The 15,239-nt window shown below is 45.7% G+C and overlaps 1 protein-coding gene across 1 annotated transcript in view; it reads left to right on the forward strand.

The window, feature by feature from the left end:
• The first annotated feature begins 638 nt into the window (after window positions 1-638).
• CRISPLD2 (cysteine rich secretory protein LCCL domain containing 2) overlaps window positions 639-15,239 on the forward strand; it is a 29,344-nt gene continuing 14,743 nt past the window's right edge. Inside the window, exons 1-6 of the mRNA XM_054389618.1 lie at window positions 639-881; window positions 7,177-7,295; window positions 10,037-10,169; window positions 10,292-10,407; window positions 12,685-12,785; window positions 14,330-14,488. Coding sequence (XP_054245593.1) covers window positions 639-881; window positions 7,177-7,295; window positions 10,037-10,169; window positions 10,292-10,407; window positions 12,685-12,785; window positions 14,330-14,488 — 871 coding nt within the window. The remainder of the gene's footprint in view (window positions 882-7,176; window positions 7,296-10,036; window positions 10,170-10,291; window positions 10,408-12,684; window positions 12,786-14,329; window positions 14,489-15,239) is intronic.

Consider the following 15,239-nt stretch of genomic DNA (forward strand, 5'->3'; position numbering starts at 1 on the left):
TGGTGACACTTCACATAAACAGCCACTTTCACAGAGCCTGGCAGCTGCTCTGCTGAAGTCTAGTGGCAGAGCGGGGCCTCCGAAGTAGCTCTTGCTGGTGTCTGACCTCCCCACAGTCTGGGTTACTAGGAACTTTACTTCCCCTTTTATTTACAGCCATTCTCCACTTTAAGAGCTGCTCTTTGGGCAAATAGCTTCAGATATCTCCCTACCTGTGAAGGGATGGAGCTGGGATTATTCAGAGTTGTTGGGCACTGCTGGTTGACAACTGGACCCGTGGCATCTTTGGTGAAGAAGGCATCCACTGCTGTGCCTGGGTAATGTTCACTCCTGGTGCAACACTAGTGGAGTTCCCCTGTGTCATAAACGGAGTTCCCACCACTTATGGTGTTGTTCAGGTCTTCCTGTAGTTGGGGTGAAGGATGATTGCTTATGCTGTGGGCACTGCTCTTTTTCAAGCAAAAATCTGGGTTGTGTGGTTTCCTCTTTGGGGGGACATAAGCATGGAGAGCTTCTCTGACACTTCTGACTGCCTATTTCTCCCCCAAATCCAGACCCTGCACTGAGCCTCAAAAGTCCCTGCAAGAAAACCCACCATTGTCTTCATCTCCACTTCTGCTGGCTGTAGAGGGGGAGGCATGAATCCTACCCTGCCTTGGATGCTTCCTCTTGGATGTGTACTGCTCCTGATAAAGGCAGCTGAAGGCTTTATCTTGCCCAACTCAAGTCACCTGGAGAGCATTCTGAGCAAATATCAGGATGAGGAAACTCACTCCAGATCCAAGAGAGCCATTTTATTCTCGGACAGACAGGAGATATTGATGCTCCACAATAAACTGAGAGGTCAGGTGTACCCAGTGGCCTCTAATATGGAATACATGGTGAGTCCAGCTCCTGATACTTAACTGTATTATACCTCTCTTATTATTTTTTTTAACTTTATTTTTTCTTACAATGCAAGACATGTAGCAAATTTCCTTTAAAGTAAGTTTTTCTCAAGAGGTTTCTTGGAGCATTTTCATTCCAGAGTGAATGATGCTTTACATCACTGGACTGTTTTGTTTGGAAAGGGACACTAACGGGTCATCAAATCCATTCACTGCATAGTTTCAGGACTGGTTCCATTATTCATACACTAGTGTCTGGCCCAGCCCTGGATGTATCTCCAGTGATGGTAATTCCACAGCCTGCCTCAGCAGGTTCTTCCATTACCTTAATGTCATAAAAGCATCAAATTTTCCCTAGTATTTAACCCATGTTCTCCCTCTGAAAGCTTTCAGCCCCTTGTGACTGCTGCTTCAGGATGCCCCAGTCTGCTCAGAGAGACTCCTGATGGTCTTTGGGTTGCCATCAGCTACCACCCAGTGCTGGAGATAGCATCTGCCCTTTGGTCATATACTCATTACCAGAGATTTTTCATGTCATCCAAGCATCCATGATACTGCTGGGAATCGCTTCAGGACCTTAGGGAAACAGGGCTTATGGAATGTGGCTCCATTTGCCACATCTGCTATTTCAATCACTGGAAGTAGCTGGAAAAATTTGGGGAGTTCATGGGTAACCTTTAGGGGTGGATGGATCAGTGGCCAAATGAAAAGTTTGGTTAATGTATTCTCCCACTTTAGAGGGAGAACTTAAAGGTATGAGTATGAACTATGCCTCTGCCATCAACAATTCAGATTAATAAGTTGTTCTTTTTTTTTTTTCCCCACCTGATGCCAGAGGCCCTACTTTGAGCTATTTTAGACATGTCATCAAAATATTGTGGGCCAGAAAATGATGTAGGCAAATAATTTGTGTGTGTGTGTGTGCCTTTTCCCAATGTGCAAATATAGTTATGACCAAAACTAGTCTGACTTCAACTGTGTGCTCCTGCTGACAGATGAAATGATGAACGATTTGTTAAGACCGTGTTTAAAAGGGTAAAAGAAAAGTACACTGAATGTAGTACAAAATTGTTTGCCAGCTGTGCTGAAAGGAGGGCTGCAAATGGAAAATCCTGCCTTTTGTGGCTGTAGGAAAAGGGAAAAGAGAAGGGAGTGGAGAGGACAGTAAGAAAGGAGACACAGCTCTCCAGCAGTTGGTCCCTGTGAGCTAGTCTTTCAGCCCACTCTGGTCAGAAATTGAGTGCCTTTCTAAGAACTGGTGCTTTGTGTCTCTCTCAGTGGGCTCTGCTGTTACAGAATCACTGCATCACAGAATAGTGGGGGTGGGAAAGAACCTCTGGAGATCATCTAGTCCAACCCCCATGTTAAAGCATGGTCATCCAGAGCAGGTTACCCAGCATCACAGTGTCCAGGTGGGTCTGGAATCTCTCCAGAGAAGGTGACTCCATAACCTCTCTGGGCTGCCTGCTCCAGGGCTCTGGCACCCTCACAGGACAGAAGTTTCTCCCTGTGTTCAGGTGAAACCTCCTGTGTCATAGTTTGTACCTGCTGTCCCTTGTACTATCACTGGGTACCACTGAAAAGAGCCTAGCCCTGTCCTCAAGACTTCCACCATTTAGATATTTACACAGATTGAGAAGATCCTGCAGGCAAGGTACTGCCAGAGCAGAGGTGACCTGATTAATTTCCAGAGAGTAAACACAAAGCATGAGAAAGCCAAAGGTGTTTTGGTTGGCTTTGAGGATCTGAGGGGCTGCTGTTGCGGACTGTCCACTGGCCAGCTGCTGTTTATGCTTGAAGCATGGTTACAAATTTGTATTTGCCTTTGCTCAGTCTGCTTTTCTAGTGGGTTTTATGGCTGATGGAGGGAAAATGAAAGGGCCTTGTATGCTGCGAAGAAAGGAGCTGAGTATGAGATGGTGCTACTTGGAAAGGCTATAATCAGTCTTTCATGTATTCCTATTTGCTCAATGTTACTGGGACATGCAGTGTGTATTCTGAACGTGCATTTCACTTTAAGTCTTCATCCTGCAGAGGACATGTCTCATTTGGACTCATTTAAGAGGATGGTTTGTCTTTAGTACCACAGATGAACTTTACTCTTTTCCTTTGGTGCTGGTGTTGAGCATCACAGGCGATGTGCAGTGTCAATTTGTGGAGAAGTGGGTAGGACTTGCTCTTGCCCAGACACCTCCAAACACTACCTTCTGAAAGTCCTTTCTCCCAGCTCTATAATTGAAGACTTTAAATGACCTGAAGTGCCAACGGAGATAATGTATTCCAGGAAAGGGATATATTTGACTCTAGGAACATATCAGATATTGGAAGGGAGAGGCACATATTGGACATCAGGAAGAAATCCTTTGGACATTAGGAAGAAGTTCTTACTATGATGGTGGTAGAACACTGAAACAGGGTGCCCAGGGAGGTGTTGGAGCCCCCATCCTTGAAGACATTCAAAGTCAGGCTTGATGGGTCTCTGAGCAGCCGGATCTAGTTGAGGTCATCCCTGTTTATTATGGGGCTGATGGGCAAGAGAACCATTAAAGGTCCCTTCCAATCCAGTGATTCTATGATTCTGTGATTCTATCCACAACAGGATCAACTTCAGTTGGTGAAGGCTGTTAATAGGTAAGCAGTAAGACCGTGAGTCCCATGACCTCTCTGGAGATCAAAAGAATTGTATACATATGGGATGAATGTAAAGAAAAGAAGAACCAACTTTGCTGCTGGGTTAGTCTAATTAATGGAAAGCTTGGAGAGATAATCAATGCTGATAGAAAGTGAGTGAGCAACGTGCAGCTTCCTGACAAAACTGGTCCAGTAAAGAATTACCTTAACTGTTCTAACAGCTCTGTGATCAACACTTCCCCTGCGTGTTTGGACTTTCTAACAGCAGGCATGGCAGCCAAGACCGAGGCAAAGCCCTTATTAATGAGCCGAGAGTAAAAAGGACAGACTAATTCCTGAGACGTCTTGACCTTTAAGATGGATTAGTCAGATGGCTTTCAGTAGTGATGAAAGGCAAAAATTTCTCCTCTTCCAGAGCCCTCAAAGACAGATGGATGAAACAAAATTGTTTTCAGTACAGATGGCTGGAAGGGAAATAGTTTGTTTTCATGTATGAGGTATGCATCCTTCCTCTCAGCTGTAGGGTGGTGACTCTCTTTGTCAAGATGGGACAGTGTTGCTGTGTGGCTTAGCAAAGCATATCCACACTTCTAGCACTACAAGTCAGCCCTGGAGTCTCAGGCCACTTTTAGAGGCAAATTGCCAGTACTGCAAGAAGTCTAAGATGAGGAGGAGAAGTGAACACATAATCTGACCACTGCAATTCAGTTACCTGGGGTTGAGTTTACAGACTAGTTAAGCTGAGCAAGTGGACTGTAGGATATTTTCACCAAGGGAGGCATAGGTTGGATATTAGAAGAAACTTCTTCACTGAAAGAGTTCTCAAACACTGGAAGAGGTTGCACAGGGGAGTGGTTGAATCCACATCCCTAAAGGTGTTCAAAAGATGCAGAGATGCTGATGGACATGGTTTAAGACCAGACTTGGTAGAGTCAGGTAATGGTTGGACTCAATGGCCTTACAGGTCTTTTCCAGCTGAAATGATTCTATGATTCTATATGCTCTTGTAAAATCTGAACCTACAATTTGCATCACCATGTGTGCATGCCATGCAAGTATTTCACACACATAGCATGTGCTGTACTTTGAAAGGCCATTACAAATCCACAGGAGTCAAAATGAGAGTCCATGTGCTTAACCACTTGGAATCATGCATCTGCAAAGGCTTCTCAATCTCTCCTTGAGAAGGAAGCTAAGCACAGGCATCACAGGCATCATCACTCTGCCTCTGGGCTTCAGTAGCCTTCCTAGATACTGCTTTGAATATTGGCATAAAGAATTCTTGCAAGCAGAGCTGGGAAAGTCTGAAATCTCCCTCTCTTTTTTTTTTTTTTTGTTTGATATGTTTATTGCTCTGAAACAATTCCAGCCTCCTGACCGCATTCACGTCTGAGAATCAAGAGGCAAAAAACTGCCCTAATTTCCATGGGATGGCTTTGTAATCTGATGCCTGCAGAAATGAGCTTCTCCACTCTTCAAGCACAAAGCTGTGTAAAGACATAGCTCCTTCCCAACTGCCTGTCGAATGCCTTTTTGTCCAAGTTGGTTTTATTTTATTTGTAGGCATCAAAGGAAGATGTAATGCATATGTTTCCATCCATTTCCATTTCATGCTCTATTGCTCAGAACGTCTCTGCAATAAATTAGGAGATTTGGAACATCCCTGCCTTTGAGGCTGCAGGGAATCATGCTCTGCTAGAAGTACTAGCAGTCCATAACGTCTTGGGAGAGTTTCTGTGGCTTATGTGTTGGAAGGGAAGGCAGATTGTGGCTAGTCATTGCCTAGTGCAGAAAGTGGGAGGCCACAAAAAGCTGTGTGTCTAGGCACAATTGCAAATAGTCTGCTTGAACAGAGGTTTGTGGTGGGTCAGATCCCATGCACCTTCAAGGAGTTGGAAGGCTGAAACAGAAAACAGTTTCATTCCCTCTGTCAGAGCTGCGTCCACACAGAGTTTTGCAGGCTGACACAAATTTGCTTCAGTTCAAAGCCAAGCTGATGCTGAGCAACCTTGGGATGTTGTTGGAATTTGGATTGCTGAGCATGCTTAATGATAAGCTGTTCTTGGAGGTCTGGGCTGTTAGCTCAGTTAGATGAGCTCATGTTTGCTTCACCAAGATAGTGTAGACACACCAAGTTCCAGGAGACATTGCATTTTCCTGTTGCCTTAGCCAGGGATGTGTGGCCCCTGCCCAGCCCAGTTATAACTGCCCAAGACTATGTTCAGATACTTGCTCAGAATGAGCACTGGATGCTTTAAAAATGCATTTGGGAGTCTAAATGCCCTCCATCCCCCTAAAGAGGTTCTGACAGGTCCTTTGATATGACTGAGATCAGAGGATGCATTTCTTCTAGAGGAGACTGGACTTGGAAAGACCAGCTGGTTGTGACGGTAAATGTCCAAAGAGGACCTGATCTTGTGCTGGCACATGAATGGGCTAGTTGTGATGGTAAATGTCCAAAGAGGACATGGTTGTGGTGGTAAATGTCCAAAGAGGACATGATCTTGTGCTGGCACATGAATGGGCTGGAGATGCATTACAGGACCTCTCTCCTCTTTGGTTTTATTTGTAGGAATGTGTGGTAATATTTTAATCCCAATGAATTATCCTCTAAGGACTATTCTGAATAGACCAGCTGTCAGGAATTACACAATGAATTCAGGGCACTGTCTACTGGGTCCAGAAAGTCTGGCCTTTAAAACAAATACTCTCCTGGGTGCTGGAGCCAAGAAAGCCTGCTTTCCTATTTCCCTTTGCATCCTGTTTGAGGTCCTGGTTGGCTTACAGCTGGGTGATATTCCATGAGGACTGATCTCACACCAACATCTTTCCCTCAGCGGGAGCATAAACAGGATTTGTCACTTTCTAACCTGATGACTATTTCAGTGACAGTGATATTAGCTCAACAGCTCTGGAACTTTGCCCTGCTCTGTTAAATTTGACTGGGTCTATTGGGGGACTTAGCAATTATTCTGGAAGGAGAAGAGCAGGAGGGACCAGGAGACTCAGACCCACGCCCCTTGATTAAGAGGTTGGGCCAAAAATCTCCAGCTGTCAGTAGTGGATGGCAGGAGCACACCCTCTGTTGGAGTTTCCCATGCTGAGAAAGCCTGGAAATGTCCTGATAGGAAGGACAAAGGATGGAAAATCATGCTGAACTTCATCAAATCACTGGCTGCATGTTAGAACTCTTGCAGAGCTCAGAAAAAAGTGTCATGAGGAAGTGCTGGGATCTCCATCCTTGATGTTTGTTTTGGTTTGGTTTGATGTGGTTTGGGGTTTTTTTAACGTGTTAGAAAAACAACTGCCAAAAATATCTTGTGTTTTAGGGTGGATAGTCTAGATGGATACTGGACATCTTCCTGGGTGTGTTTTCTGTTGACCAACGCAAAGCTTCTCCTGAGAAGCATGGCATCAAGCAGGAAAAACAAGAGACCCTTTGGTGCCCTGCATTTGCATGGCAAGAAGACATTCTGAGAAAGTTGTTTGTAGGTTAAGGCACATCACTGAGACACACTGGCTTCATGAGGACAGACCAGATACCAGGAGTGGACTGTAATTTGGTCTTCCTCCACTAACTGTGGTTGGTCAACTGTCTTGATCTAACAAGTTTAGGATGATGAATTAACTTGTTCTTTTCTCTTCTCACGCTCTGAAGACTTGGGATGATGAGCTGGAAAGATCAGCCCATGCTTGGGCTCAGCAGTGCATCTGGGACCATGGGCCGAGTTCCCTCATCAGGTCAATTGGACAGAACTTGGCGGTTCACTGGGGCAGGTAAGAGTCAGAATGCTACAAGCTCACTGCAAAGAGCACTTCAGAGCCAGCTGGGAAGGGTTGCCTTGGTGCTGCTTAGTAGAGCACTGTGGGGATGGGAGAAAAGTTGAGGAGCATGAATTGCTGATGCTTCAGAGAAATGGTTAGAGTGGTAACATCTGCAGCCAACTTCAGCTGACCGTTCCCAGCAAACCAACATCAATGTGGCTTGCTCCGTTCATCTGCATCTCTGGGTAACACAGCTGTTACCCAGATCACCCTCACTCTTGCTTAATGAGAACAGCTACAGAAGTCATAACTTTTGCTCCTAAATCTGCTGGGTTGGGGGGGGAGGGGGAGGTTCCTGCACCATGCTGAGAACTAGCTGAAAGCTGAAGTTTCTCAGGAACAGCGTCTGGACTCAGGTGCTAGCTCAGAACTTATCTCTTGCTGTGTTTCCTGTAAATATTTATCCAGCTCCTAATTTCTCTTTAATGAAAACACTCTGCAGATTTTAAAATATTATTTTAAGCTTCCTGGGGGAAGGTTTTGAACCCAGACTTGTTAATCCAGCTAGGAAAGCTGATGTTAAAGCTTCCAAATGGATTTGCCTCTCTTGGTGGGGGAATTTGTTTATTTGTTAAGCTCTTATCATTAAGCTTGCTTTCTAGAGCAAACATTTCATACATGCTCAGAAGCCCTAAGGGGTGGAAATGGGATTATGTTTGTCTGTCAGGTGGATATGTGGTTATATTTGTTGTCTGTCAGGTAGAACTTGGTTGAAAGTGATGGAAATTTGCTGGTGTGAAGCTAGCCTGATCTAAAAATCAGGCCTGTTTTTGTTGGCAGAATTAAATAATGATTGGAAAGCAAAGTGGTTAATCTGTTGGAAACACAGTCAGAAGATTGCGCTGTTCTTGGCTGTCCTACAAGCATTCAGGATGGCCATGGGTTCCTGATGGAGGTAGATCCAATCTTGCTCCCTTTGCAGTCACTGAGAGGAAGAAGAAATCATATTTATCTCAGATTTTTCAGGAACAAGCCACAACTTGATTGCCTCAATTTCCTCTCCTGTAAAATAGGACTCGGAAAATATTCACTTAATGACATCATGAGATGAATGTTTTTTTTTTTAAATACTTCTAATGAATGATTTTTAATGAAGAGCTGGCTGAAAGAGCAAACTCCAGTTGGTAATGACATCATTTGTGTTTCTGGCTGCTTGCTTCATGTGAGCTATTGAAAGCAATAAAAAGCAATGGGTTTGAAGTGCTGCTCTGATTTGATACAGAGTTTGGAGATTGCTCTTTACTTGTGGTGTACGTAGCATGCAAGACACATGAGAGTTTCTATAGGTAGTTTACCACTCTTTGTGTTCCCTCAAATAGCCAAAGTATCACAGAACCCCAGCATGGTGGGGGTTGGAAGGGACCTGTAGGGATCATCTAGTCCAAACCCCTGCTAAGGTAGGGTTGCCCAGGATCACAATGTCCAGATGGGTTTGGAATCTCTCCAGAAAAGGAGACTCCACAACCTCTCTGGGCAGTCTGCTCCAGGCCTCTGGCACCCTCAAAGTAAAGAAGGTTTTCCTCATGCTCAAACAGAACCTCCTGGGTTCCAGTTTGTGTCCGTTGGCCCTTGTGCTGTTGCTGGGCACCAACGACAAGAGTCTGGCCCCCTTCTCTTGCTCTCTACCCTTTAGCTCTTGCTGAGCATTGATCAGATCCCCTCTCAGGCTGCTCTTCTCCAGGCTAAACAGCCCCAGGTCTCTCAGCCTTTCCTCCTCACAGAGATGCTTGAGTATACTCAGTTTCTTCATAGCCTCTGCTGGACTCTTCAGTAGGCAGTAGACTCTTGTGTCTTTTGTACTGGTGAACCCAGAATTGCCCCAGTACTCTGGATGTGGCTCATGGCTAACTTGCTGTCCACCAGCACTCCCAGGTCCTTCTCTGTGATGCTGCTTTCCAGCAAGTTAACCCTTTGCCTGTACTGGTGCAGGGGGTTATCCCTTCCCAGGTGCAGGACCCTACTCTTTGTTGAACTTCATTAGGTTCCTCTCCACCCAACTCTAGCCCAGTACCATCAGTGCAGCTGCAGACTGCCATACCTGGGTCATAATCTCCACAAAGTCCACACAGCATATGGGGAGTGGAGCTGAGTGCAGAGAGAAATAACTGAACTAAAAGGTGGGTTGTATGTGTTGTGCACCAACTACTCTGCACCAGCTCTCAATGTCATGTGAGTGGGGACAAAGCCTGCTGACTTCCAAAGGTCTGAGACTATTCACTGCTGGTGTCCTCCCAGATTTAGCAAATTGCCTGGTGGTAAAATAGGTACATGATGGCTTTTGCTTTAAGATGTTTGGCAAACCTGAACTTCTGTTTACTTTCAAAACAGGACTTTCTGTCAAACTAGAAGGTTTTTTTGTAGTTGTGTGGAAAAGTCAGGAGGACATTTCAGGTCAGCAGTGCTTGAAGGGCATGTCAAACCTATAAATAATACAGAAAGTCAGACCAGACTGTGAATCTTAGGGAGGAAAAAAAAATCATCAATGAGGTATTTTCTCTTTCATTAAACTGTATTACTGTTTTTTTTTTTTTTTTTTTAAGCAGCACCTTAACAAAGGGAACTTGCCTTGAGGGGAAAAAACCAAACTAGCAAAACGTGTATTGAAATACCTGAGTTTACAGCATGACAGGAGGCTACAGGTATTGCAAACTTCTACCAGAACTTTGTACTTTAAACTGTCTTTGCTTCTTCAGGTATCGGTCTCCAGCTTTTCATGTCCAGTCCTGGTATGACGAAGTGAAGGATTACACATACCCATACCCTCATGAGTGCAACCCGTGGTGCCCGGAGAAGTGCACAGGCTCCATGTGCACACACTACACCCAGGTAAAGGAGGTGGTGGACCTTTGTACCTCTGCCTTTGACACCCCCACCATGTCCCACTTGTCACCATGTGTGCTCACAGCAGGGCAGTTTGCTCATTTTCAACAACCACCTTGCCCTTGCAGATAGTTTGGGCCACGACAAACAAGATTGGCTGTGCTGTGAACGTCTGCAAGCAGATGAATGTCTGGGGGGAAATCTGGGAGAATGCCGTCTACCTGGTCTGCAACTACTCACCCAAGTAAGGCTGAGGAGCTGGGCTCTCTCCAGCCTTCCTGAAACTGGCAGGTTGCTTAACTAGCCCAGGATCTGGGGAAGAGATTTCTGGCAGTCTAGACTGGTGGTTGTGGCTTTACATTTTCTCTTTAGACGGTAGCGCGGAGCTGGTTCAAGACTTCTGAGCATTGCCTGGAAAACTGAATGAGGGGCTGGGGCCAGGCCGGAGCTTTGATGTTCCTGCCACGGAAAGGAGGAGCAGGAGAAGGCCAGGATGGAGCTGGTGTGTGCTGCCAAGTGAGGCTTGCTGGCTCTGGAGGGTGGGAGGGGATGGGGTGGTGATTAATGCTGCTCAGCACTGCTCCAACGTTGTACCCAGCCAGGTAGGCTGCCATAGCATCAGACATTTTCACCCTTCTCCTGAAAAATCTGCTGGTTTAAAGACACCATTATGTTGTTTAAAGCCAGCCTGGTTGCTGTTGGAAGCACAGTGAGCTGGGTCCCACTGCAAGGAACTGCAAAGAGATAGATCCCAGATCAGATGAGCTCCTCATGGCATAACCCTCCCCCCCTCCCCTCCCCACCTCCCTGAAATAGCTAAATCTTGACTGATGCAATTAACTCAATGGTTTGATTAAATTTCAAAATGAAAATCACATTTCTTCACTACTACATCCAGGAGAAGTTGAGAAGTTTCCTCCCTGGCAATGGCAGTTAGTGTTTTCTGCTGTAATGACTAATAGGTAAAACATTCCCCCTGCAAGTCCTTGGTGGTTTAAAATCAAGATGAAACGGGGAAATCACCATGCAAATGGAGCAGCTTAGAAACCACCTGACTTTTGGAGAGCATAAGGCAGAATAACAGAGAGAAATAAGATGTGTGGGTACAGAGCTGGCAGACCATAGCACTATCCAGACAGAGCCCTAGGAGTGGATTGTCTAAGCCCCTCTCCCTACTTTAGCTACTGAGCATATTATGCTTGTGGCTTGGTGGGGTTTAATAACCTGCTCCTCATAACAGATCATCCCATGGAGCTTCTGCAGCAAGCTGGGCTTTTTGCACATCATCTATTTAGGGCTGCTGGATGGAAAAATACTCTCTTTCTGCAGTTTCTGCTTAATCTTTTCTCTCTGGCTTCAGTGCACATTGTCCTTGTCTAACCTTATAGGTGGAGACAGCTGAAAGAGCAATAACCCAAAGGTTCATAGCCATGGGCTGAACTCTGGCTCCTTCTACCATCTCAGCCCCTAAAGTTTGCAGCACAGAGTGCCAAAAAGGGCTTCTGCTTCTGGGTAGTTTCTTGAGTAAAAGGCAGTAATCCATTGATCTACTTCTGTTTACATAAGATCACAGTATTTATATTGGAGTTTAATGCAAAAGCAATATTGCACAAAATTTATTTAAAAAAAACCCTAAAAATGTCATCTTAGAGATGAAATGAGGAGCAACATTTCTTACAAGGTTTATCCTAGGCTGGTTGTTTAATCTCTGCTTAGTTGCTCTGGGACAGGGTAATATTTCCACAGCCTGAAAGGCAAAACTGGGCACTTGAGGATGCCCTGGTTGAGTGAAGAAAGAGTGCAAAGTGCTGCTCTGCTTCTCAGATAATCTGATGTGAGGGATCATGTATTTCTGGTGGTTTTCTGCTTGGAAATGGTTCCAGATGGAAAATCATGAAGTCATAGAATGCATTGGGTTGGAAGGGACCTTTCAAGGGTCATCTAGTGCAACACACCTGGAAGAAGTAGGGGTATTCCCAACTAGATTAGGTTGTTCAGAGCTCCTGAAAATGCAGCAGCTCTGAAAAGGTAAGAGCTGTGCTCAAGCCTGTCCCATGCAGCTCCCAGAAGGTGTTGCAGAAGATGAGGGGACACCTGTGGCTCTGATGACCAAGAGGGGTGAAGCCTCCCTCTGCCCACTGATTGCTTTTTTCACTTGGCACTGTTTTCCCCATTTACAACCCCCATCCAAGGATGAGCAGGGTGGACGAGAGGAAGTAGGCTCACATTGTGCCAGGGAAGGTTTAGTTTTGATTTTAGGATTAGGATTTGTTTACTGAAAGAGTGGCCAGGCACTGGGAGGCGTTCAGAAACGGTGTAGACACTGCACTTCAGGACATGGTTTAATGGCCATGGTGGCGTTTGGTTGACAGACTTGATGATCTTAGTGATCTTTTCCAACATTAATGATTCTATGATCCTACCAAAACCGCTCACTTTCCCAATTCCCTTAGGACCGGGTGGTTTGGGGGATTTGGATGAGTGGGTGTCTGACATGTCCACACTGCTCCTGTGCTTGCAGGGGCAACTGGATCGGAGAAGCCCCATACAAGACTGGCCGCCCTTGCTCTGAGTGCCCACCAAGCTATGGAGGAGGCTGCCAGAACAACCTCTGCTACAAAGGTATGTGCTGGGGAGTCTGGGACCCCTCCTGGGAGGGAAAAAGGCTGAAAACTTTTAATTAGAAGCAGTTTTATGCACCTTTTAATGAACCATCCTTAGTGTTTTGACATCATACCCTGTGGTATAGCAGTAGCTGCTGCTGAAACAAAAAAGCCCTGAACTGCTTAAAACCTGGAGCTGGGATCCAGCACATTCTCCCCAGTGAAAACTAGAGCAAATGCTTGGATGGGGGAAAGCTGCTCTGAGCTTCCACAGGTTTGGCTTGGGAACTCCAGCAGGATTTTGAGCACTGGTAGGCTGTGGACAGGAGCAATCCTGTCCTCATGGAGTTTGTTTGGGAAGGGAATGTTCTCCAGTGCTTACCAGAGGCAATGTGGGTGGGCAGAGCTTGGCTGCCTGCCCCTCTCCTTCAGGGGCCAGGAACATGGAGCGTTTCCCTCTCTCCCTACCTTGGTTTTCATGGCTGCAAAATGAGTACAGCAATTCCTGTCTCTTGGAGGAAGGCAGAGGATTGTGAATGGTTATTCCCGATCTGTGGAAAAGTCAATAGAGTGAAACACTATTGCTGAGACCTCCAGTGAAGCAATGCTGTGCCCCAGTGTACAACACTGCCTGGCGTCATGCATTGACAGCTTTTTCCTTCTCCCATGTTTTGCTTCACAGAGATCTGGGCTCTTAGAAACAGGCAGGTTCCTTGGAGAGGTGCCCAAAGCAGAGGCTTATTTTGCTGCAGTGTTGCATTTAGCTTTTTCAGAATGCCAGTTTTGGGGGGAGCATCCCAGGGTGCAGGTGAAGAGAGAGGAGGGGATGCCCCAGTGGAACAGCAAGAGGGAAGAAATCCTCTTGGAGCCACTGTCCTTTATCCCTTTTGTTTGCATCGTTCCTCTCCTCGTTGCTGAGGATGAGAGCAGCACAGGGTTTCAGGCTGGACTGGCCAAGTGGAATGAATTTTGCTGGCATCGTTTCCCAAAGCTCTTTGCCCAGCTGCAACAGCAGGCAGCTTGTTCTCCAGCAGAGGTATAATACAGAGCTAAAGCTAAAGCCACCTAAAGCTAAAGCCAGGATCACACTGTCCCAGGACCCCATGCTCTACCAGAGGATGGGCTCATGGGCTGCTTTGGAGAAGCAAACCCACCTGGGAAGAGAAAAGTTTGCAGGCACCTTCCAAAATTCTAGAGCCCTCTTTTTGCATGCATCTTTTAGCAAATTGTTTTTCTCTTCCAGAGGGAAAGCTGCATGGGAAACAAAAGTATCAGCACTTCCCCCCCACTGAATAGTAGGGATCTTTTTGAACCTTTGCTGTAAGATGCTCTAAATGCCAGTTCATGGACAAGAACAGTGAGAGAGGAGCAGATCTCCCCTCCCAGAGCTACACCTGCCCTGGCAACAGTGCTGTGCTGCCTTTAACGGTCATTTCTGAGCTTCCAGCTGTTCTGAAGTAGATCTTTGTCAAACCACATCACCTCCCTCAAGCCAGCAACCTGTTTGACTTCTCCATCAAGGTGAACACACAGTAATTATTTGCACTCCCCTTCCTTACCAAGATTACCGTTATGAAGATCCTGTCATCACCGAGACGGACGAGACCAACGAAGTGGAGATTTCACAGGGCGCCGAGCAAAATCCAGTGCGGTTCTACCCTCCAGAACCCAGGAGCAACAAACCCATCAAGCCCAAGAAGACCATCCCAGAGTCCTACATGAGTAAGACAGACTTTTTCCTTTCCAAATCCTGTAAGTTTACAAGTAGCTTTGTGGGGAAAATTGTGGAAAGTGATGAAGAGGCTCAGGAAAAGAATACCTGGGAGGAAGTTTGAGGGGAGGAGGAGGTAATCTGTATGAAAATCCCCTGTTAATTATAGCAGAAGCCTGCCTGAAGCAAGGAGAAAAGCTTTCAACAGCCACTTATGCCTTCTGCATGCCAATCTGCATAGTTACCTGTTCTTTTAAGCCATCTCAAGAAGGTATCAAAGAGCCAAAGGTCCCCCAATTTAGGAAATATTTGGTTTATTTCCCATTTAGACTACTCCACACTCAGCAATTACCCTCTTTGCAGCTTTTCTGCTTTTTTTCCCCTATAGTTCGCTTCCTTTTTATTTCATGCTTGGGAAGATTTCTGAAGTTATTTGTGGAGCTGCTAGTACTTCCTCTGTCATTTTCTAATAGCTGTTAATTAAAAGAGACTTAATGTACACACAAGGTGAGGCAAGCCAACACATCCTTTTCAAGTTTATCTCCCAGCATCTTGAGAGTCTGTAATTAAACAGAGAATGAAAGCTCTGGCTGCAGACCTCAGGCTGTAAATCAAAGCCTTCAGATGTCAGATGTTTCTTCCTTGCTAACATTTCCAAAGACACCTGTCTTAAGTGAAGAGCTAGAGGCACCAACTGCTTCAGGCTGGGTTGGTCTGTGATAAGATCTTTATCTTGCTGTACTGAAGACCTCCAGGAAAGGT

This window comes from Indicator indicator, chromosome 19, assembly GCF_027791375.1.
Source record: "Indicator indicator isolate 239-I01 chromosome 19, UM_Iind_1.1, whole genome shotgun sequence".
Classification (NCBI taxonomy): Eukaryota; Metazoa; Chordata; class Aves; order Piciformes; family Indicatoridae; genus Indicator; species Indicator indicator.